Here is a 25,067-nt window from a genome sequence, read left to right on the forward strand (position 1 = left end):
TGACTTTTAATTCTAGTTTCAAATATAAAACTCTTAAAAATATCCAAACATGATGTTTTGAATAGTTTTTCTCAGGCTGCTGAATATAAAAATATACCTTTTTTTATTTTCTGGAGCACTTTGGCACTCTCCTACTTTTAATAATTCTCTGTGCAACTGCAATCGTTCCATTTCTATAATTCTCAAGAGATCATCACGTGACTGTAACTCACTTTTCACCTCTGAGAGTCCTGCTTCCATGGTCTAAATAAAAACATCAAAAAATTTCAATCCTCACATTTGGATATCATGATGTATAATACTTTTAAAAATATTTCACATCTATGAAGCAGCTTAATTTCAAATGAACTGATATATAATCCTTTGCTGGCTCTGTCTTACAGAATTCCATTCATTTATTCAACAAATATTTACTGAGCTCTTACTCTATGCTCAGCACTGAGGATACAGACACAGGATCTGTCCTCATGAGCTTAGAGTCTAGTGATAAAGACAAAGAAGCATCCAAATATGGCCATACTGTACGAAAGAGGGAAACATAAAAGTATGAATAAAATATCAATGCATAAAATTTGAATTAATGCAAATAATTCCTAATTTAAATAAGATAATAGCCAAGAAAAATCTAATTTCAAAGCTGGCCAACAAAGTGAATTATAAACCATGGTTTATGGTTCCACTATTGCCCAATAGTAGCCCTGCTTTAGCTGGTAACTAGAAATACCAGCAATCCTGTGAGCCCAGTGTTTTATTTGGCTAATAGAAGGGACTTGAGCAAGTTTAGAAGCGGTTCGGAAGGATCCAGTTGGGAGAGAGAAGGGGTAATACTAACAGTGTCAGGTTCCTGAGAAGGTAGGTGGGGTGGGTCCCAAAGCACAAGTGACAGAATTGCCTAAAGCAAAAGAGCCCCTCTGCTCCTGCAGTAGGAAAGAAGGAAGGAAGATGGAATGGAGACACGTATATGCATCTGGAAATGGGGAGCTAGGAGAGGGGCTACCTGTTGGCTTCTATTTTCCTTGTGAAGGAAAAAGGCAGTGTCAGGTCAGTGGAAGGAGAGGTGGAGGTGGGGGTAGGGGAGGGATTTTTGAGAGTGGAGAAGGTTTGAGATGGCCTTCAACAGGAATGGGAGAGTTAGTTGTTTGGAGCAACACAGTAGGACTCCTGGCAGTGTTGATACTCATTTGAGGTTTGTGTCCATGACCTGTTGAGTGATTTTCTCCAGCAGAACTTGGCTGTTCTCTGGGAGAGAGGAATGGAAGAGTCCTTTCATATCAACAGGTCTCCTCCAGTCAATTACACAGAGAAATGAATATTTATTAATGTAATTAATATTAAATAAATATTAACATATTTGATGACCCAAGTCATCAAATCCATCACCATTTTTATAGGTGAGGAAATTGAGGGCCAGACTTGGTCCAAAGTTACATAGCTCATAAGTGGCAGATTCTGGAATGGAAAAATCCAGATCTTTTGTCTACTAGTCCAGCTAGAACATTCAAGACGCAAAAAATAATTGTTTCATGCAAAATAAGTAAAGCAGACCTGTAGCTTATTGGTAAAGATGGGGGTGGGTGTTGTGCTGAGGGCACTGCTAATAAAGGCTGTAAAAACACCACTGTTGATATTTTCAAAAAATCATTTGTTCAATAATCTTTATATATCAATAATGGATTCATTCAAATATAATCCATATACCATAAAATTCACCCACTTAAAGTGTACAGTTCGGTGGATTTGAGTATATTCACAAAGTTGTGCAAGCATCACCACTATCTAATTCCAGAACATTTTCGTCACTCCTAAAATAAACCACATACCCATTAGCAACCACTCCTCATTTTCCCTTCCTTCCAACCCCTGGCAACCACTACCGTATGTTGTGTCTCTATGGAATTACTTATTCTGCACAATTCATACAAATGGAATCATACGACATGTGGCCTTTTGTGACTGGTTTCTTTCTCTTGCCATAATGCTTCCAAGGTTCATCCATGTTGTAGCATGTATCAGTACTTCATTCCTTTTTATTAATAATATTTAATTGTATAGCTATACCACTTTATTTATTCATCAATTGATGAACGTTTGGGTATTTCCTTTTTTTTTAGCTATTATGAATAATGCTGTTATGAAATTCAGGTATAAGCTTTTATGTGGACATATGTTTTCTTATTCATTAATTCTTATCCAAAAATTCACAGCTTAGAATTATAATCATGTAGACAGTATAGGACATATGGGTTCCCAGATAAACTTTCATTTTTTTTTACCAAAGTCTTAAATATAATATATTATTTTCCAGGAGACCTAGAGACCTGGGTTCAGTAAAAGACCTAGCTGCAACACTTTAGCCCCAGAAATTCTTGGCTGATTTGGAAATAAGAATGAAAATATATTCAAATAGGTGATTTAACAGACGTGTTTGGATAAAGTCCTTGTCTCAAACAGTGGGGATTTTTCAGATGAGGTTAAAATTCCAAAATAAACAAAAGAAATGTGAAACAATAGATTAGCAAATAGAAAGACAAATTAACTTGATGTGAATGTCATCCATTACTTTACCCAATTGAGGAAGGCACTCTCTGGGCTCCCTGCATTGCAGATTTACTACGAGGGAGCAATCTAACATGAACCTGCATGTAGAAGAGTGGGCCTGCCCTCACTTGGGGAAGTGGGGGGGCACAAAAGGGCTCTAACTCCAGGACAATGAAATGTAGTGTCACCATGGAATTCTGTAAAATGTGATAATAATGGAGTCTATTTGTGTACTGTCATTAGAAAATAATACCTAAAAGAGTGACATTTGGAGATATCATTAAGGGGAAAAAAAGCTTATTTGTGATCTAGCTGCACAGGTAGAAGAAATTATGTTAGAATTGAAACTTTTACAATAATAATGATTTGACAGGTTTTTCTAACATGAAGGAATATGTGAAAGTTTTTAATTATAATTGACAGCATTATGTAAAATTGACTAGAAAGTGCAAAAAAAGAAGCTTTGTCGATATTGATAAATTGAGTTGTTTTTTGACTTGTGTAATATCCCTTTGAATTCAATGTTAATAATACTGAGTTGACACAAGAATTGGTGATTTAACTTAGATTAGGTGATTTAAAATTAGCATGCTTTTGTATAAAAGTCAAATCAATTATTTGTCAGTTGGATGCAAATATTCAGGAAAATGATTCTTTGGTACTTGATTCAGTTATTGGAACACTTTCAAGTTTGTTTGGAACAACTTGGGTATGTAAATCTCTACTTTTTTAACTGTAAATTTTATGAAATCTTAATACAGATCGGGAACTTCCGGTGAATACTAAACATCCAAATTGAGATGTGTAAGTGTAACATACACACCAGATTTTGAAGACTTAGTATGGAAAGAAATGTAAAATATCTCATTAATAATTTTTTACATTGATTATATGTTGAAATGATAACTCTTTGGATATATGTTGTGTTGAATAAAGTTTATTACTATTATATATTAATTTCACCCATTTCATATTACTTCTTTTAATGTGGCTACTAGAAAAGTTTAAATTACATTTGTGGTTCGCATTGTATTTCTGTTGGACAGTGCTGCTGTAGTACCTTAATGACACATTAACAAGCAAACAAAAAAGGTCCATTTTTTTGGCGTAGATATTAGAAAAAATGCAGAACAATTTATTTCTGTCATTAACTGCCAATGGGAAATATTGTACACTTTCAAAATGTGAGTAATGCAGCACAGTAAATAAACATATGTAATGGAATTAATAGCTATGCTGACACATTTCAAGGTTGTGGAAAGACAAGTGAGATGTGATTCATGTGAAAATTCAGATGCAGCTGGCATTAAAGTGTGTTGTAAACTAAAGAGAATTTTATATACAATAAGTGACAGTAATTCAGACTGAAATGGTTGTCTTTTTAAATTCATGTGCAAGACGTGGAACACCATCGTATGACAGTTTTGCAAAAAGAGAAGAGAAACTTCTTTCTAAATACGTGCACTGGTTACAGTGATTATTCACTTCTAATTATTCCCATTTGGTAAAATATAAATTTTGTAAAACAAGTTTGAGGCCCATCTGTTTAGTTAGAAATTTGCTTAATGGTTTGAGAGAAGCAGTTATTTTGAACCCTCAAATCAGCTATCAAGCAGTAAATAATTGATACTTATTCTAAAGCAAAAGAATGAAACATAAGTAAAATTTGGAAATAAAACAGGGAAAAGGCCAAACAAAAGCATCATTTTCAGCATTTTTTTCTAGATGCATCAAAATTAATTAGTGTTTTCCTGGAAGTAGAAATCTTAGCTTTTAGACACCTTTAAGTTTTTGAAGCAAATTACTTCTTAAAAATCTTTTCATTAGAACTATAATATATTTTTTTTGTGTGTGTGAAACATACTCCAGAATAATCTGATTTTTTTTTCTATAAGTGAATCCTTGTGATCCTGGTGCAGCCTCTAGCAGTATAAAGACAGCTGCAAAATGTAAACTTAAGTCGTCTTTAAATCAGGGCCAGAGGTGTGACCAGTGACCCCTGTCCAGGGGGATGAAGGGGAAGCAGCCCCTGGGAGGAAGAGGAGCCTGTCAGAACCAGCAGTCATGCAAACCCAGCTCCACCAGGACTGGGGGGCTGACGGCGAGCTAAACACTAGAAAGCACCTGGACAAACTCTACAGCAGAAGAGGAGGGGCTCGTTTCATTTACATTCTAATGAATCCAGAGAAAACATCATCAATAACTTTTCTGTTTCTAGAAGATGTATGACTTTGTCCGTGTTTAGCATTTGTGGTTTAGCTTGGTTTGTGTACATCTGCTTTCTCATTTGTATTGGAATAACACCCCCTCCCCAAACAAAGCTGGAGTCTGGGGTGGGAAGCTGTACTTCTCTTAGAAATGCCACAGGATAGGAGAAGCTGGGAACCTGTGCTCTGTCCCCTTGCCAACATGGGGACAAGGGAACACAGAAGATAGATGCTGGCAGAGAAAGAAGTGAAAGGATGAATCCCACACGTAATCCCACATACAATGTGGCAGAAGGAGGGAAGGAGAAGTCGGCCCAACACTAAGAAATGACCCTGGGAAGAAGAGCCTGAGGCGGAGTATCTTAGAGAAGTGGGAGTCTGCTCAGGCAGTGACCTGGAAAGGTGACCTCAGCCTGAGGAGGGAATGGAGTGGGACTAAGAAATGGGCCAACTGACACAGAGGAATCAGTAGAAAGAGGCTGAATGTTTGCTGGTGGGAGATAAGACCTAGAATGGGAGAGAAAACCACAGAATGTCTCAAGTAACTGGGAGAGCCATGAATAAGAAATACATATTTAGTCGAGAAATTGGTAATGATCAATTTTGATGAATGCTGCATAACCTTCTTAGCGGTTCCAAGAGACAGACAAGAAAATATTTTTGAGTTAAGAAAAAAATTAATCCTTGGAAAAACCATCCATCACATTTACCAAGGTGGAGTTACCTCCTATTTGGTAAACGATTATGATAAGGTTAATGGTGATAAATCACAGGGAGTGACCCTCATGCCTCTCAGGGAGGTGATTAGATTGTCGAACCCTTAATAATTTCCTGGGTCTCCAGCCCAGGATTCCTGAGAGGCAAAGAGGCACAGCGTCAGAGAGAATGAACACTGGGGACAGAGGGTGTGGTGTGGCTAAAGGGCCATGGTTTTTAGGAAGAGAGGTCTGTGAGAGACCACTCTTCTACTGCACTGGTAATATTTATTATTACGTCGCTGTAGAACCCGAGTGCACCTAGTGGGGAAAAGTACCCATGGGATTACTGAATTTACTCATCAAGTAAGAATTACTTATTAAGAGGAAATATGAGCTGAATTTACATATGTAATAAACAATTAGCTTTCTAATCCATATACCTGTTGAGTCATCATTTGTACAACTCATGGGCTGTAACAGTTGAAAAACAAATAAATCTTTACCTGGCACTGTCTTTGGTACATTTTCAGTTCTTGTAAGAGCTTCTGATTTTCATCTTGTAACTTATTCCTGCTTAACGCTATTTCACTCACAGCTGATTTTAATTTTTCAATAATGAACTCATCTCTTTCATTGGTTTCACAACTGGTATCTGGTTCGCATATCCAAGGAATTTCAGAGCTGCTGTCTTCTATGCCCTGTTTTTCACTATTTAGTGGAGTTTGGTAATTCTGCGCCTGTTTCTGAGAAATATGAAAATTGTGTCAGTTAAGTGAAGAATATCGTATTTAAGCTTATATAAAGTTCAAGAATGATAGAAAAGAATTAGGAAAAACATCTTTAAATATATTATTAGATAATGAAGTTTTGTCCTTCATAATTCAGTCTTGTGTTTATTCTAAAACCTCAATTTCAGGTGGCATAAAGAGAAAATATATCTGTATAACCTCAGAGCAAAGATGCAGAGTAGAGTAGACGGCTTTTGCTAGGGAATTCTTATTCAGCAAAAAAGAAAATATAGCAGATATGAAAAAAAGCATGGATTCAATTACATAATAGTTGAAAATGTCTCTATGACAAAAAACAAAATAAAACAAAAAATCTGGATTGTACAAAAAAGTTGGCAACATGTATAACAAGGGTAATTTCTGATGTACAAAAACTACACATCAATAAGAAAAAGACAAACAACACAAAAGAAAAGTGGGCAAAGTTTATGCACAGGCAATTCACAGAAGAGGAAATGAAAAAGGCTGAGAAACACAAGAAGAGATGCTCAACCTTGCAAGTAGTCAGAGAAACGTAAAGCAAATGAAGTCAAGGTTACTATTAGTCCATCAAGTTAGTAAAAATCAAAAGACGGATAGTCCATGCTGGTGAGAGTAGGGGTAGTCTTGTTGCCTGCTCATGAATTATAAATTACTATCATTTTTAAGAAAATAATCTAATATTTATTAAAAATTTGAATGAACATACCCCTTGGCTCAGCGATCATTTCTAGGATTTTTATTTAACAAAAGGAAAGTATTTGTATTTAAAGATGTACATACAAGGGTATTTGTTACACTACTGTAATAGCAGAAAACTGGAAACAACCTGAGTGTTCGTTAATAAGGAAATGATTGAAAGAATTATGGTACATCTATGATATATTATGGTATATATGATATATATACACTATATACTTTGAAATATTTTAGTTAAGTAGTGACTCAAAAGGCTATTCATGGCTTATTAAGTAAAAAAGCAAAATTTAAAAAAGAAAAATATACAATTTCCACACAAGCATATATTTACATATTTGTACAAACAAAAGAAAATGTATGTGAAGATAAACACCTAATTGTTAACAGTTTATATTAAATGGATAAGAATGGAGTAGAGGATGAGGTTATCAGTTTTACATCACATTATTTTGTATTGTTGAATTCAGGGAACATGTATAACATATAATTCAAGTAACTTAAAGAAAGAATGAAAAATAAGTATATATCAAACAAAAATGTTTCTTACCAGCTTTAATAAAAATTCCAAATTCCTTAGGTAAGCCTTTAAGACTTATTACAATCGAATATCCAACTCGCCAGCCTTCCCTCCCGCCTACTGCCCCTTCACCTCCCGCATGGACTTCCAGCCAATTGGCCCACTTTCCATTCCCTGAATTTGCCTTTTGCTCTCTTGCCTCAGTGACTTTGCTCATGTTATTTCCACAACCTGGAATACATTCCCTCTTGTCTCAAAATATAACCATTCTTCTTCTAGGCCCAGGCCTAGTCCCACCCCTGCTGGAGGATGTTTCCTGACTATCTCAGTCCAAATTTTTCTCTTACTCCTTTGACCTCTAGAAGGATTTGTATCCTTTTCATTCACTTGTCATTAATTATCTGTAAACCTGTACATGTATTATCTGTGTCTAGGCTGTAAGGTTCTAGAGGGCCAGGACCAAGCAATCTTAAGACTTTCTAAATGACTTGCTCATAGGCATGCAAAAACATGTTATTTAATGACATAATAACAATGGAGACTTTTAATAGCACCACCTTCTGAGACATACAGACTAAAGTCATCATTACAGATATTTCATGCACTTGTAACTCTACCCAGTGTTGGACCTACTCTGGTTATTTTCCCTTAGTTGGCATGTGTATCTGTAGAAGGATTACATGCTGAATGGTAAAGAGAGTAATAGTATTTAACCTCTAATTTATTCTGATTTAGAGGATAGTATTAGATAATGTACCTGAAATTGATTACACTTCTCAGATAATACTTTTTGTTGAGCATCTAAAGAAACCAGATGAGTCTGATATAGAATCTCCTGCTTGTCCCATTCTCTTGACTTTGCTCTAAATTCCTTTAAAAAGTGGAGACAGAAATATAAATTGGAAAAATTGTTCATTTTAAAGCACAATGAACAGGGCTTCTTTCATTTGTACATCTTTCTTCTGAGAAAAAAAGTAAATCCATTCTTTCCCCATTAGGAAAACAAAAAAGTATCAAATCACTCACCTTGGATTTACTAATAGATATATCTTCTAATTTTTGCTAGGAAAGTATGGAATTGAATCCGCTATTTTATTTTTATTTTTAATTTTTATTGGAGTGTAGTTCCTTTACTGCAGCTTTTTAAAAATAAGGATTTTGTTTGTTAAAAATGTAAAAAATTTTTTATAACAAATACTGATAACAAATAGCGGAGTTTCAAACAATTTTTTGCATCAACCAGTACTTCCTTTCTATTTCCTGAGCTGACACCAGAAGTTTTCTTCCCTTCTTTCATTCTTTACACTCAGTCACCAAACCTGCTCCCTTGTTTTTGAGGGGGTGGGGCTTGGACTGATTTAGTGACTTTGTCCCCTGTGGCTTTCAAAGCTGTTATCCCAGGTGAAGCCAAGATTGACCCATTCTTGAGAACAGACAGAACAACCATCTCAGGCCTCCTTTAGGCAGTACCAGCTGGGCTAAGCTGGGGAAGAAGTGGTAGAACTACTTGATACAGCATGCTCTCAGTTCTTCACCGTTTTGCTCAAGTAGTGTCTTCATGGAGCCTGGTTATCTGTTCACAAATTTATAAGAGGAAAGAATGTGGCTTTGGGAATCCCAAAGAAAACTTCACCGCTTCTCAATTTTGCCTAGGGCTGGCCATCATATCTTATCTTTCTGTCCAGGCTGTAAGCAACTTAAGGGTAAGGACTGTGTATTTCATTACTTTTGTATTGCTCACGGAGCATGACAAAGTGCCAGGCACCACTTACATGAATGTACAAACAAAAGCATGGTATTAATATTTCCCAAAATGTAAACATTTCTCACTAAATTTTGCAAAGAAAACAATGTGGTTGGAAACAAACTCTATAGCTACTAAGTCCATAGCGATATATTACTGAATGTAAATACATGGCATGAATGCATTGATGTTTCCAATTATCAACTCAGTAGTATTAAGTACCTAGTGTCCAGCAGGTACTGTGGAGAGAGGAGAATTTGGAAATATTTCATGATTAAAAGAAACAAATTTTTGAAAGAAAAAATCAATTTATATATAAAATAAAGTGGGGAAATGTACATGTAAATAATTTTACAGTATTAGTACAATAATAGTGCCACATAAAAGCCATGCAGATGATGCCATGATAATCTTAGCCATCCCCAATAATATGTCAATTGGAAAAGAGTTCATTTGACCAGAGAGATTGGCGATGTTTTGAAGATGGCTGAAATGACTGGATTGGCTAGCTGGAAAATAAATATACTAATTTAGAGAATGAAAGCTACATCTTGCTTAAAGTGAGGATATGGCATTTCATATTTTCTATAGAGAAATGATTTTAAAGAATATTTGGGGAAATCTTCATTTTATAAATCCCAAAGTCCCAAAATAATCAGTGAAAGAAGGCTATAAATTGGGAGGCTTTTATAGTAATTAAAGGTGACCTGAAATTGAGTGGTGGTAATAAAGATGGAGAAATACAGATAGACCCTGTTTTAAATATATAATAATACCCTGATGAATAGACCATATTTATTAAGATAAATGGAGACAGTTCATTTAAAGTTATTGACTTTGATTCTGACATTTGACAATTTAAAATTAGGTACATGAAAACAGGGTCTTCAGAAATAGTGACAAATTTACAAAACTAGGTACACTTCAAATCAGTACAAGGTGGATTAAAAAATTGCTGTTTAATTTAGAAAGGAGTTTTTGGAGTCAGAAGTCAAAATGTGGGCAAGGTTGACTTGCACAGTTCATATCTTTCAATGACATTAATACTTAACACCAAACAATCTCAATCTTGACAATAAATATTTCCCAGCATGCTTTAGGAGGAGGCAGGAACATCAGCCTCACTTCCTTACAAATTCTACAACAGGTAGACATGAGGCCAAGAATGAGGCCAAACAAGGCTAAAAATGTGTGTCACAAACATATCGGCTGGTCCTTATAACAGTCCTGGCTTCCTTGGTCTTACAGATGTATTGGTTTCAAGATCAGCAAGCAAGCAAGCACAATATATCCAGCAGTCATGGGGCCGTGCAAAGACAGAGCGAGCTTTATAAGGATTTTGTAGAGACTGGAGGTGTCGGCCCAGGCTCCAGTTCCAGAGGCTCTGTACACTTGCCTAAACCTCCAGAGTAAGTTCTCCACAGCTAGAAACCTTTTCTGGGTCTTTAAGTTTGAGAGTGGATCAGAGGCATTAAAATCAAAGTTTCTAGCAGAAGCTATATTATTATATATATTTTTTAATCCCGCTACTAAATCTTGACAGGTAGAATGACCATTTCTTTAGTGATTACTGTATGTCAGGGACTCTACAAACCTCCACTTGCAAGATAGTTTTAACTTTTTAGTACGAAAATTTTCATACTTACATAATAGTAGAGAGTAAAACAAACTCCCATGTACCCTTCACCCAGCTTAACTACTGTCAACTCAGTCCATCTATATTTCATCTATCGTTCCACCCTTTCTTGTTGGAGTATTTTAAGGCAACTTCCAGACTTCATGTATTTTTACCCCTAAATGCTTGAGCGTGCATCTAAACACACATACACACACCTATATTTTTTTCTTCCATAACCACAATGTCACTTATATTTTTAGCCCCCATTTATTGGTGAAAACTGTAATCTCTGTGAAGTTAACAGCTTGTCTAAAGGTCACAGGGCAAATAAACGAGTCAGTCAGGTCCTATTTTAAGTTGTAAACTGTCAGGTTCTTCCACTATAGCAAGCTGCTTCCCATTGCTCGATCACTGTACCAGTGTATAAATGTTTGTCCCCAAGGAGAAACATGCTTAGATGTAGACTAAAACTGGTATAGCCCATCTCCTACACATTAATTTTTCAGATGCCTCTAAGCAAAAACAGGTACATGAAGCATTTCTGTAATAAAATAGATTAAACTGTATCTACATAGTGTGCTTAAAAATTTTTGTATAAGTACAAACATATCAATTCATACTTTGCTACTGATTTCCACTATAATTTCATGAGATACATTTTATATAAATATTTAGCTCCCTAAATGTAAAATGCATACACACAAAGTACTTAATTTAAGGCTTTTTCTTTGCCCAAACAATTTATATGAATGTAATTCTCCCACTAATCCCCATGAGAAGTCAATCAAATGGAACATGAGTGACTTAACTGCATTTTCAGTGAAAGCTCGTGTATATTAAGTTGCAATCTTTGGGCATCTTCTGTGAGACCAGAATATTTCAGAAGCCAGTCGAGTTACACCATTGCAAGAGCCAGGGAGTTATACACAGTGCATTTTCCTAGAGGGTCAACCTTACTTAGTGGTAGTAATTTTGTATTTAAAAAAATGTACATTTATTATTCAGTACAATATAAAATTTGCAGGAATTTAAAAACTAAAACCAAAGACTTCTGACAAAGTTCTTGCAATAGGCTGGTTTTAGGACTGTGATTCCAGATTTTTTTTTTTTTTCTGCTCTTAAAAATATTTTGGAGGAAAAGTTTGAGAAGGACTTAATTGAAGAGTCAGATGATAAAGATGAAGAAGTATGAAACAGGGCAAGGACAATTAGATAGGAGAAAGACAGAGATAAGAGGCATTAGACAAAGGAAAGGGGCAAATCTGGGCTGGAATATGAGAGTAAGAGAAAGGAACAGATCAAAGATTCCTAAGAGGTTTATACCTGGGTGATTGGGAAGTACAGAACCATTACCTATTAACAAAGTAGAAGAAACTGAAATCATTGGCTGACAGTGGGAGAAGCTGGGGTTTAGGGCTTGAAAACAGTGAAAAAAAAATGACTGGGATAACATGATAGGGGTCAACTTGAGGTCAATTAAAAAACAATGATTGAGCAGCACTGGGAATTTAGCTAAGGTTAGAGAACAGGAATTCATACTAGAATCTATTTGCTGTTATGTGACCAGTAGCAGGAATGCTCAAGGGCACAGGGAAGAAAAATAGCTGCTTTATTTTTTCCAAGGTTGGAAAGTTAAGGGGATTAAAATAAGTGTATCTATGACATAGTAAACCTTTATAGGGAGTGAGATTTTAGAAGTTCCGGGTAACTTGGGGTAGCTATATTGGAGTGGCACTACCTCTTCAAAGAAAAGATGCTGAAACTTCAAGCTCTGTTCTGAAAACTGCTATGAGGCTTCATTGGGACTTAAGTACCTAATAGTTAAACAGCCATTAAAAGATTTACTAGACACCCGCTTTAAGTGACCCCAGGGATGTCCTTCAATTTCACTCAACATCTGCAGTTCCTTTGAACTTTTTTTTTTGCTCTCCAAAAATGCTGATATACATAAAAGATGTATAAATCGAAGTGATGTTTTAATTCACTATGTGCCTGAAGGGAAGGTGAACTAAGAAAATATATTCAATGAGAAGTTGATTTCTAATGGAGTTTGTTACCACAGCGGTACATGTCATTGTGTACACTAGAGACAAATAGCCCTCAACAGCAACAACAAAAACCAATCTCAATACACAGGGAGAAACTAAGAAAATATAACTCACCTCTAATTTCTGGTTCAAATTGCTCATTTCAAAGGGTATTTCTTCTTTGACGTGTGGTACTTCTTTTTGTCGAAATTTATTTTGTTTCATCTGGTGTAATCTCAGTTTTTCAAAGCTATTAGTTAGTTTGGAGAACTGTAAATAATACAGAATGCTAACATTTTACTATTGGTTATTTCTAACTCGACTTCACGATAGTCCTTTTCTTGTGTACCTCTTTCAAAATTTAAGTCACGATTAGGAAATGCAGTAAAGCTTAAATGTTCCAATTAGTGAAGATAGAACCAGTTATTAAAACTAAATTATTGAAGCTGAATGCAGTTCAGCTTTCATGTAAATTTGGAACTTCATTAACTGCACAGTTAAACAGCGATTCACTTGATAAAATGTTTTGTTCAGTTTTGTCTTAACCATATGTAGCAAGGCTCAAAATTTAAAACAACCAAGTTCTTTTTCTTACTCTTATTTAGTGCCATCTTGTGTTGACGATTTTAATTTCAGTAACTCAGTCTATAAAATAACCCACTTATACTCCATTTAAGAAAACTGAGGACTTAATTTAAAAGATACAAACAACATACACTTATTCATGTTGATATGTTTAAATAAAATTAAATATCAAGCTTGATATAATCTTTTTCTTACCAGTAATTCTTGTTATAACTTAGACTCTGTATTATTTTTTTTTTCTTGCTTCTACCTTCAAGTAATTGATTATAAGTGGCATGGTCTATCAACATCTGTGAGGAAATTTCTAAATAACTTAACCAATTTTTTTGTTTTTATTTTTTATCTTGAAATAAGTATAGATTCAGAGGAAGTTGCAAAGATATTACAGAGAGGTTCTGGGTCCTCTTCACCCAGTTTCCCCAAATATTTACATCTTATTGAACTATATAGTACAGTATCAAACCCAGGAAATTGATGTCAGTACAGTATATGCATGAGTGTATCAATAGTTCATTCTTTTTTATTGCTCAGTATTATTCCATGGTATGGATGTAACCACAGTTTGTTTGACCATTCACATATTGAGACATTTTTGGTTGCTCCCAGTTTTTGACTATTATAAGTAAAGCTGTGAACAATTGTGTCTACTTTATCTGACAGTCATGTAGTCATTTCTGCTTCCTTTTTCCTTCTCACATTGTTTTTAAAATTGATACATAATTCACCTACTATAAAATTCACCCTTTAGAGTATATACTTCATTGGTTTCTAGTATATTCATAGTTGTATAACCATCACACTATCTAATTTCAGAATATTTTCATCACCTCCATTAGAAACCCTGTATCTATTAACAGTGACTACACATTTCCTCCTTCCCCAAGGCCTGGCAACAACTAATCTACTTTCTGTTTCTATAGATTTGCCTATTCTGATCATTTCATATTAATGGAGTCATACAACATGTAGTCTTTTGTGTCTGGTTTCTTTCACTTAGCATAATGTTTTCAAGGTTCATCCATGTTGTAGCATGTATCAATATTTCATTCCTTTTAATGGCTGAATAATATTTCATTGCATGGATATACCACATTTTGTTTATCCATTCATCAATTGATGGACATTTGGATTGTTTCCACTTTTTGGATATTATGGAAAAATGCTGCTATGAACATTTGTGTACAAGTTTTTGTGTGGATATATGTTTTTATTTCTCTTGGGTATATACCTAGGAGTAGAACAGCTGGGTCATATGGAAACTCTAAGTTTAACTTTTTAAGGAACTGCCAAACAGTTTTCCAAAGTGGCTGTACCATTTTTCATTTCCAGTGGTAATGTATAGGGTTCCAATTTCTCCATATCCTCACCAACATTTGCTGTTATCTATCATTTGGTTATAGCCATTAGCAGGTGTAAAGGGGTATCTCATTATGGTTTTGATTTGCATTTCCCTAATGACTAATGATGTTCAGCACTTTTTCATGTGCTTATTGGTCATTTATATATCTCCTTTGGAGAAATGCCTATTTATATCTATGCCCATTTTAAAATTTGGTCTTCTGTCTTTTTATTGTTGACTAGTAAGAGTTTTTTTTTTAAATTCTGGACACTAGTCCCTTATCAAATATATGACTTGCAAATGTTTTCTCCCATTTTGTCAGTTGTCTTTTCACTTTCTTTTGGTGTGCTTTTTTTTTTTTTTTTTAATTATTACTTTTTTTTTTTAAGTCAATTGTTTTTATTTATTTATTTATTTATGGCTGTGTTGGGTCTTCGTTTCTGTGCGAGGGCTTTCTCTAGTTGTGGCAAGCAGGGGCCACTCTTTATCGTGGTGCGCGGGCCTCTCACTATCGCAGCCTCTCTTGTTGCAGAGCACAGGCTCCAGACGCGCAGGCTCAGTAATTATGGCTCACGGGCCTAGTTGCTCCACGGCATATGGGATCTTCCCAGACCAGGGCTCAAACCCGTGTCCCCTGCATTGGCAGGCAGACTCTCAACCACTGCATCACCAGGGAAGCCCTTTTGGTGTGCTTTGAAGCACAAAAATTTTTTAAATTTTCATGAAATCAAGTTTACCTAATTTTTCTTGTGCTTTTGGTGCCAAATCTAAGAAATATTGCCTAATCCGAAATCATGAGGATTTACTCCTATGTTTTCTTCTAAGAGTTTTACAGATTTAGTTTTTATATTTAGGTCTTTGATCCATTTTGAGTTAATTTTTGTCTATGGTAAGGGTTGAACTTAATTCTTTTTCATGTGGATATCCAGTTGTCCTGTCACTGTTGAAAAGACTATTCTTTCTCCATTGAATTATTTTGGCACCACTTCTGCTTTCTTTTGATTAATATTTGTAGGATATATATTTTTCTATCTTTTTTTGTGTTTTCTATTTTTTACTTTCAATTTACATATGTAGTTATTTTTGAAGTGAGTTTCTGGAACACAGCATATAGTTTGGTCATTTTAAAAATTTACTCTGTAAATCTCTATCTTTTAATGCGTGTATTTAGACCATTTTCATTTAATGTAATTATTATTATGTTAGGGTTTAAGCCTGACATTTTTTGTTTTCTGTTTGTTATCCAGTTTTTGGTTTCTCTGTTTTAGCTTTCCTGACTTCCTCTGGGTTCTTTGAACATTTTTTAGAATTCCATTTTGATTTATCTATAGTATTTTTGAATGTATTTCTTTGTATAGCATTTTTAGTTATTGCTCTAGGTGTAATATTATAGATACATAGCTTATTAGAATCTACTGGTGTCAACATTTTACCAGTTCAAGTGAAGTGCAGCATCTTAGTTCTCTTTATGTCCCTTTGCCATGACCCATTTCTAACATTACTGTCTTAAGAAATTTCTCAATATACATTAAGAATCACTTTAGACACTTATAATTTTTGCTTCAGCTGTCAAACAATCTATCAATAGAAAACTCAAGAGAAGTAAAGTCTATTGCATTTACCCATGTTTTCACTTTTTCCAATTTTTTTCTTCCTTCCTGATGTCTCAAAAGTCTTTATCATTTCCTTTCTACCAAGAGAACTTCCTTTAGCTATTCTTTTAGGGCAGATCTATTACTGACAAAATCTCTTAGTTTTCCTTCATTTAAGAATTTCTCAATTTCCTCTTGATTCATAAGGATATTTTCTCTGAACATGGAATTCTGGGTTGACATTTTTTCTCTTTCAGCAATTGAAAAACATTCCACTTCCTTCTGGCCTCCATGGTCTCTGATAAGAAATCCATTATCTGAATTGGTTTTTCTATATAGGCAAAGTGTTATTTCTCTCTTCCTGTTTCCAAGACTCTGTTTTAGTTTTCAGAACTTTGACCATGATGTGTCTTGGTGTAGATTTGTTTGGATTTATCATATTTGAGTGTCACACAGCCTCTTGAATCTGTAGATTTACATCTTTTGCCAGGTTTTGAAACTTTTCAGTCATTACTTCTTTGAATACTTTTTCAGTCCTACTCTTTTTTCTCCTCTTTTCTGGACTCTGATGATATAATTTTCCAACCTTTTGTAATAATACTACAGGTCCTTGAGGTTCATTTTCTTTTAGTCTGTTTTCTCTCTGTTGTTCAGATTGGGTAATTTCTATTTTGCTATGTTCAAGTTCACTGATTATGTCCTCTGTCCTCTCCATTCTGCTTTTGAGCCTATCCATTGAATTTTTTTAGTTTGGTTATTGTATTTTTCAGTTATAAAATTTCTAACTGCTTGCTCTTTAGTTTTATTTCTTTGCTAAAACGTTCTAATTTAATTTGTTTCAGGGATGTTTGTAATTGCTCATTGAAGCATTTTTATAACAGCTGCTTTAAACTCCTTGTCAGATAATTCTAACGTCTATATCAACTCAGTGTTGGTGTCTCTTGATTGCCTATTCTCATTCAAGTTGAGATCTTCATTGTCTTCGGTGTGATGAGCGATTTTTTAACTGAGGCCATTTTTGGGTATTGTGTTACATGACTCTGGATTTTATTTAAATATTGTGTTTTAGCAGTTCTTTTCTGACAACATCCCAGTAGGGAAAAATAGAATGCTGCCTCATTGCTGTCAGGTGGCAGGGAAAGTCCAGGTCTTAACTTGGCCTCAGCTGGTAACTAGGAGGAGGTGTTCCTCATTACTGCGAGTGGGAGTGAGAGTTCAGGCTCCCCACATTTTTCACTGACACCACTTTGATTGGAGGGGCATAGGTGCCTTGTTACTGCTTCTCACACGGCCTTCAATGATGCTGTAGTGAGGGGAGTAGCCCTGTTACCACGGAGAGGTGGTGAATGTCCTGACTCCTCATTAGGCTTCCTCAGATACCATTCCAGAGAAGAGGAGGAGGGCCACCTCATCACCACCAGATGGGCAGAGAAGTCCAGGCTCTCCACATGGTCTCCACTGACATCATGGGCTGGGGAGGGCCTTGTTGACACCCAGTGGTGATGAAACTCCTGGCTTTCCACTCAGTCTTCTCTGACTCCATCCAGGTTGGGGCCTGGGCTACCTCATTATAGATGGTAAGGGTGGAACCGAGGCTGTCCACTCAGTCTCTGCTGGTGAAGTGGGTTTGCAGCCGTAGTCTTATTCTGTGGCCTTTGGCTAGAGTCAAGCAGTTATTATCTAAAAGTGTTTAATCTTGGTAGGTTGTCTTTTCTTCTGTTTTTTCAGTTGAAAGGAGCAGGCTTTCCTTGGGGCTCTTTTTGTTTGATTGTGCCCACTGGAGTGTCTGGGTTGCTGGCTTCTCTGTTATCCAGTCTGGGATATAAGAGGTAAAAAGAAATTCCAGGAACTCACCACCATGTTGTTCCTTGGGTCCCAAGGTCCTAGTTGGTCTGTCTTTCCTCTCCACTTCTTGGAGTCTTCTTATTGTTTTATAAATAATGCCCAGGATTTCTAGTTCCATTTAGCAGGAAGAATAGGGGAAAGTACATTGACTCCACCTTTCCAGAAGTAGAAATCTCAAATATATATACAATTATAGTTTTATAATGGTTAGAAGGAAAAGAAAACACCCCATTTTATAAAAGGAAGCAATTTCTACAAGAAAGTTTTGACAGAGTTGAGTTGTTTAAGGCAGAGTGTGGTAAAATGTACCCTTAAGATATTCTAGGAAAATAAGGTTGTAAACAAATGAGGAATTTCAAAGAAAGAAGCAGTAGAGTGAGCCAGCAGCAACAAAAGCATGTTTGCCACAAGATATCATTTTCTGGTTAGAAAAATGACATATTACTAGTTATTATGCAAGCCAAGTCAAATACATAGTACTTTTCTTTTTCTCTCTGTCTTTTTCCCTCCTTTCCTCTTCCTTCTCTTCTGCCTTCCCTCCCTCTCTCCCTTCCTTTCTTTTAACCAGAGAAGAAAAGAGAGGCAGAAAACTGCAGCGGAAGCAGATGGCTGTTCTCTCAACAACAATGTAATGTTTCCAAAGTGTATTCTGTGAAACACCTGTTTACGGTGTTTACACTGTAGCTGTGCTACGGTGTTAGTTGGTTTTAGTTTAAAAAACAGAAGGGTTCCATGGTCAAATATGTTTGAAAAATGATGGATTAAAAAGGCTAAATGGATGTTTTTAAAGCAAGACCTCTCACAGCCTGTAATACGCTACTATGCACTGTGAATGTCCAGGAGAAGAGGAAGAGTAAATAGCATTTCCTAAGCTCTCAGTGTTAGTACACAGAACAAAGTTTTGTGAAAATTTCCGTAAAGACATTTGTTGGCTAGCTGGCAGCTGAGTAATAAAATAGAGCTGCAAAGCATCAAATGGCAAGGATTCATATATTAAATGACTGCTCAGTGCCTGTAAACAAGCCCAAAACTTTTTAACAACAGACAAGAAAAAAAAAATCCAGAAATTAAAGATCTGGTAAGCTGCGACTGAACTCGTTAAATATAATTTAGAGATGGTACTTAACCTGTATCTAGATTTCTGTATTTTTTCAAACTTATTCCAGGTTGTGATCTCTTTGTTTATACTGAAAAATTATAGTGATTCAATATTTATGTTGCTATGTTAGAGCTTCATCTTTATAGAAAAAGCAAGGTTGATTGACTTAAGTGTTAAATGCTTAGCGTCTTAACTAGGAAAACCCATATAAAGTTTCATAATTCAAGTTACCATCTAGCAGCAGCTATTTAAATTGCAGGCAAAATATCTAGGTAGACTTAAGAGCTAGTCTTGTAAGATCATACCCATTAAGTGGAATCAAATGCTCCATATTCCTATTGTAATGGCTGATCACCTCCTTAAAAAGGTACATAAGGAGGAACTTTAACTTCTTTGGGCTCCTTTAACTATATTATCATCTGTGAAATCTCTGCACTCCAAAAAAAGCTGGCTGTAAAGTAAAATTCATAATCAAACCATATTTCCCGTTGATTAATTTACTAAGTGAAGCAAGGATACAGTACCTACGAGACCTGAGATGCTCAGATGCTTATTGCCCTATGTGTCATCTGTGGGAAGAAAGAGAAGACTTTTTGCTTCCTAGCACAGTGGGGAGTATAATATAGGGATAAATCAGAAAGAAATCAGTATCCCTCTCATCATATATGCAGAAGCCCTCTCATTTATGAAACAGCCCTACCAGTAACAAAGCAATAAAGACCAGTTTTGTTCTTTCAAATATCTATTTCATACTAGCAAACCTCCATATTTTAAATTGCCATAGAAGAAAGGACACCCCTATTAGGAAGTAGTGACTACAAAAGGTAATACTTTGTTGTTGTTGTTCACAAAGCTAATTATCATGATATAATTAATCTACTAATCACTTGATAAATAGAAAGCCATTAGTCTAGCACTGTCCTAAGAGTTAAAGGGATACAGAGCTGACAATCTAATAAAAGAGACAAAATCAATACACATAAAACAATGAAAGACAGGGCCAAACACATAACCTGTAGTTGAAATACTAGAACTTTTGCTTGTACTAAAAATAATTCATTGTAACAAAATTAACACAATTTTATAGGTCAAAACACATACCAAAACATATGATATTAAATTGTAATAAGTTTCCTTACTTGAGCTTTTAGGGTTTGTAGTTGTCCTTCGTAATTCTGAGTCATTGCTAAGTTACATTTTTCCAAACTGTCCAACTTCTGTCTAAGTAACCCCACCTGAATTAAGAATAAAATTTAATTTTGATTTTTCTAAATTTTGCCTGACAAAATCAGAAAATGTACAAAAGAGGAGTACAGTTCAAATAAAACTGCTGTACCAAACCAAGAATAAATATTTGTACGGTGGTTCTTAGAATAGTTATTAATAATTAAATTCACAAAAACCAAATGTAGCTAGCACTATTCCACTGGGTACACATTAAGACAGTATGGTATGGATGTTTGACAAAAGATCCTTCTCACCGGCACATTTTAAAGCAAGATTTAAAATTTACTTCGCATTATCTTTTTGGGAGGCTTATGTCATCGTTCCTGGGGCAGAACCCCTGCAGACACACTTCAGCCTTTATTTTAGGCGCTACTACCTTCAACGGGAGCTCTGTTTTAGTGGTGGTGTGGAATAATTGTTACATTTTTATAAGAACTAACAAATTAAAAAGAAAAAGAAAAATGTGTAAGAGGAGCTCTTAGGGATTTGGCTTACAGAATTTGCTTAAAAAGTAGGCAAGGCCCATGTTCGCACATCTGTATTGTGACAGGTACAAAAATGAGAAAATAGTCCCTTCCATATGCCAGGTCTGATGACCTGCCTCTATTGATAACTAACTAGGCCAAACAATAACTTAGTTAACCATGACAAAAAACTAAGTTCCATTGAGAGGCCATTAGAGGTAGAAAAATGGCCGCTGAACAAGTTGACTTGATGTTTTAGTTATTAGCATGTGATCAGTAAACATGTTTCTTATGCCTCACCCCAAAGAAAAATTCACAGACACGAAAGTCCACATCAGGTGAAGCGTATGCCTTTCCTGAACTCCTCTGCAGGCCCAAGAGCACTCAGACCTCCTTCTACCACCACCAGCTTGGCCACAAGCACCTTCACCGGGGCCCAGGGCATTCCTCCCAAGTGGGCGCCCAGGTATACACACACTCCCTTCACCAAACTGTTTTCTCTCTTGTTCTACAATCAAGGCTTTACCTTTTACTTCTTTTAGGAAAGATTTTTCTAGCAGATGAGAAAAGGAAATGCTCCTGAACTCTGCCTCATCCAAAGGCACAGCTTTGTTGACTACTTTGTTTCTACAGCAGCAAAAGCACTGACATCTTTGCTTGCAAACAGTATTTATTTCACATACATATTGAATGTTTGTTTACTTTCCCAGACAACATTGACTAGACTATTTCTGTCTGCATTGGCAAATTACTACCGGTTTAAGCTCTGCTTGCCGCTTATTTGATAGAACACATTTAGCACACTGTGACAGAATTTCAAGCTATAAATGCTATTGCTGATGCCTGATAAAAAGTATGCGTGATAAAAAATATATTCTGACAGAACAAATACTATTTATAACAGTCTGAGGAATTAACAATTTATTAACACATCTATGCAGTACCTCTTGACCTTTCTGTTCTAAACAAGTTTGTGCATTTGCCAACTCTTGATCCCGAAGATCTAATCGTGTCTCCAGAGCCCGCATCTTCCTTTCCCAATCCAATTTTTTGTTGTTTACCATGATGTCAATTTGTTCCATTAATTCCTGAAGCTCAGCCTCACAAGGAGAAGCTCTGGAAATTGTAGAAAAGTAAAATACATTTAAAAAGAGTGAAATGTGAGAACAAGAAAAATTATGATCTTGCTTTGAATAGCTTGATCATTATTTCCTCAAATTGTTCAATTATTTAAATAGGAAGAATTCCGAAAACCAGAGGTTAACATTTTAAATTAAAACTAAAAGCTAATTTCAGAGCTAACAGTGTACATACTTTTCAAAGGCATTTTAAAAAGTACAGTTGCTGCCATAATATAATGCAATATATTGATAAAGTCACTGCCTGCATTCTCTTATGTACTGGTGGTAACGCATGGATCTCCCTGACCCAAAAGTTTTGACTTAGACAAGGGAGTCCTAAAATGAAAAAATATTGTGTGGATTACGTCAGAAATAAGGTCACAATAAAGAAAGTTAGTTTAAAAATAATAAATAAATAAATTAATTAATTAATTAATTTTAGAGTGGGCTAATTCAAAGGAAAATTCTAATTATGAAAAATGATTCCATGCTCTTACATGTAAATATACATATACCTATATGCTTATCATAAGTTGAGGAGGTTTGACGGCAGGTCAGCTGGGGCTTCAATTGTGCCTGCCAGGGAGAGAGCCCAGGCTAGGTAGGACCAGATTCAAATGTACTATCTGGGCTACACTGCTGCTCCTTTGGGAGAGAAACTTGGTGTGATCTGGCTGGTGGTGTCTCTTTGGAAGGAATCTAAGTGGGCAGGTGTGGGCAGAGTAATGTAAGATTTTAGACAATAGGGATACTATTAGTCAGAAAAGTGGTAATATTTTGGGTCTAGGAAGGTCTACTGTGTTTGAAACAAGACACTGGGTGATAACTAGAATTATAGAGACCGAGAGTTGGAGAGATTGCTAAGTGCTCCCAGGGCAGGGTTCTCCTTCATAGAAGCTGAAGCATTCACCAAGGACCTGGTATAAATCCAGTCATTCAGCCTGGATAAGCAGGTACATGTTGAGGCCTCAGACTTCAGCTGAAAGAACACACAAATGTCCAGATTAGAAAAGCAAGTTACTTCAGTATCCATTCAATGGTGCTGATAGGGCTTCCAATATATTTGCGTAGCTGGGAGGAAGGCAGGAGAGGCAGGTGTAAAATGACATCATTTCCTCCATTTAGTTTCACCAAATCAGAATTTTAGGGCTAATTAAAGATCATTTAGCATTTTCAAAAAACTGAAGACCAGCGACATCAAGGTCACACATTAATTAATGGAAGAGCCAGAACTAGATCCTAGACGGCTGCTTCCCATCTTAATTAAGCTCCTTCCTGTATACCACACAGCAAAAGACATGGTGTTTTGCATAAGAACTTGCTTGAAAAATGTAGTACAAATTAGCTCTGTTGCAATAGGTTTAGAAATAGGTATTTGAACTCAAAGAACTCAGAATTTCCAGAATCCCTTTCTCAAATACCCAGAGTCAACCTGAACAAGGGATGTCCCTTTGATTGGCTTATTCAACAGCAGATTCACCAGTTTTGACACCAGAGAGGTTGTAAGTACAAAATGCCATTCTTAAGTCTTCTAACATTCCTGGGCTAAGGCCCAAAGGCTCTCAGTTTTTACTTAAAACCTAAAACAAGTCTGAGGAAAGGAAGTACTAATTCCTCTATAAAAAAACTTGATTGGATTTTGATTGGAGTTCTGATGTGGGGAAAAACAACAGAACGAAAAGAATCGTTTTCACACCATTTTTATTTCATAACAACATGTATCACCCTTTACTGTAAATACATTTTGTCTATTTTTTTCTGCTGGTGTAAACTCTGAAAGAAAAAGGACTACATCAGTCTTGTTCATCACCATCTCCCCAAGGCTTAGCACAGTGCTCCAGCACATAGCAGATGCTCAATAAATCTCTGAAGAGTCAACGAACGAGTTTTTTCCGTTACTATCTCTTTGGCATATAGGAATGTACCGTGCTAATGGAATTAAAATATAGGCCTAAAGTAGAGTGTGGCATAATATGAGCTACTCAATCAGTATTGTTAAATAAGTGAATAAAGTGTTTATTTCCTGGTTATGACTATGATATGCAAAAGTCAGAATATTAGACTTCAAGGTGGAAGGACTTTTACAAGTCATCTAGTCCAACTACCCATTCAGTGTTTGCATACCTTCCACAAATGTTTCTGGAGAGAATCATCTATCATACCCCACTGATCAGATTCAGCAAATCTAGGACAGAGCCCAGATTCTGCATTAGTAACAAAGGTATCAAGTACATGCCACTTGGTGCATGCCAAAGTTTGTGATCTATTTTGTAATATCACCGCCAAGAGGTCACCCAGCCTATGTCTGAACTTTTCCTTTAGCAGGTAACCACTGTCTGAGATTGCATCTAGACAGAAGTGGGTTTTTAAAAGTTCTTTCTTATACTGAAGAACTTTTTCATCCACTGGTCCTAATTTGATCCATTGTAACCATTGAGAACAAATGCCTTTTCAACACTGTAGACTATAAAATACTTGAATACAGTTATCAATACGCTGAATACAGTTATCAATGTACCTCCAGATTCTTCCTGAGTCTTCTCAATGTTCAATATTTGAGACTGAACATACTAACAGACAATGCCAGAATATGCGATAATGGATTCTGACCCAAAACCTTTGCAGCAATAGTCCTAGAATGGTCAAGACTTGGTCAATGACTGACAGCTTCCCCAATTTTGCCTCCACTTCCAACTCAGGACCAACCAGAGAAAGGCAAATATGTTCCCCAAACCAATCACATAGCAGGCCCTGCTTCTAACGATCCTGCCTCTAGCTTCCCCATGTCGACAGCCTAGGGCTGAGGCATACCTGAAGCCTTCTGGTTTTTCACTGTTAAGCCTTTCCACTCTCCTGCCTGTCTTTGAGTCTGCCAAATGCAAGTGATAGTTGACTCCCTTTTTATAGAAATCTTTGAATAAATAGCCTTCATTTGTTCTTATTCGGTGGTCTTTGTTTATTTTCACAAGTTATCTTTATT

The 25,067-nt window shown here is 35.9% G+C and overlaps 1 protein-coding gene across 1 annotated transcript in view; it reads right to left on the reverse strand.

Moving 5' to 3' along the window:
- The window catches only part of DEUP1 (deuterosome assembly protein 1), a 74,566-nt gene extending 50,370 nt beyond the window's left edge, over positions 1–24,196 (reverse strand). The window contains 7 exon segments of the mRNA XM_061202714.1: positions 98–243; positions 5,947–6,186; positions 8,184–8,297; positions 12,951–13,085; positions 20,415–20,510; positions 21,911–22,080; positions 24,190–24,196. Of these exon segments, the coding sequence (XP_061058697.1) occupies positions 98–243; positions 5,947–6,186; positions 8,184–8,297; positions 12,951–13,085; positions 20,415–20,510; positions 21,911–22,080; positions 24,190–24,196 (908 nt within the window).
- Positions 24,197–25,067: the final 871 nt, after the last annotated feature.

The sequence above is a fragment of the Eubalaena glacialis genome, chromosome 10 (genome assembly GCF_028564815.1).
Source record: "Eubalaena glacialis isolate mEubGla1 chromosome 10, mEubGla1.1.hap2.+ XY, whole genome shotgun sequence".
Taxonomy (NCBI): Eukaryota; Metazoa; Chordata; class Mammalia; order Artiodactyla; family Balaenidae; genus Eubalaena; species Eubalaena glacialis.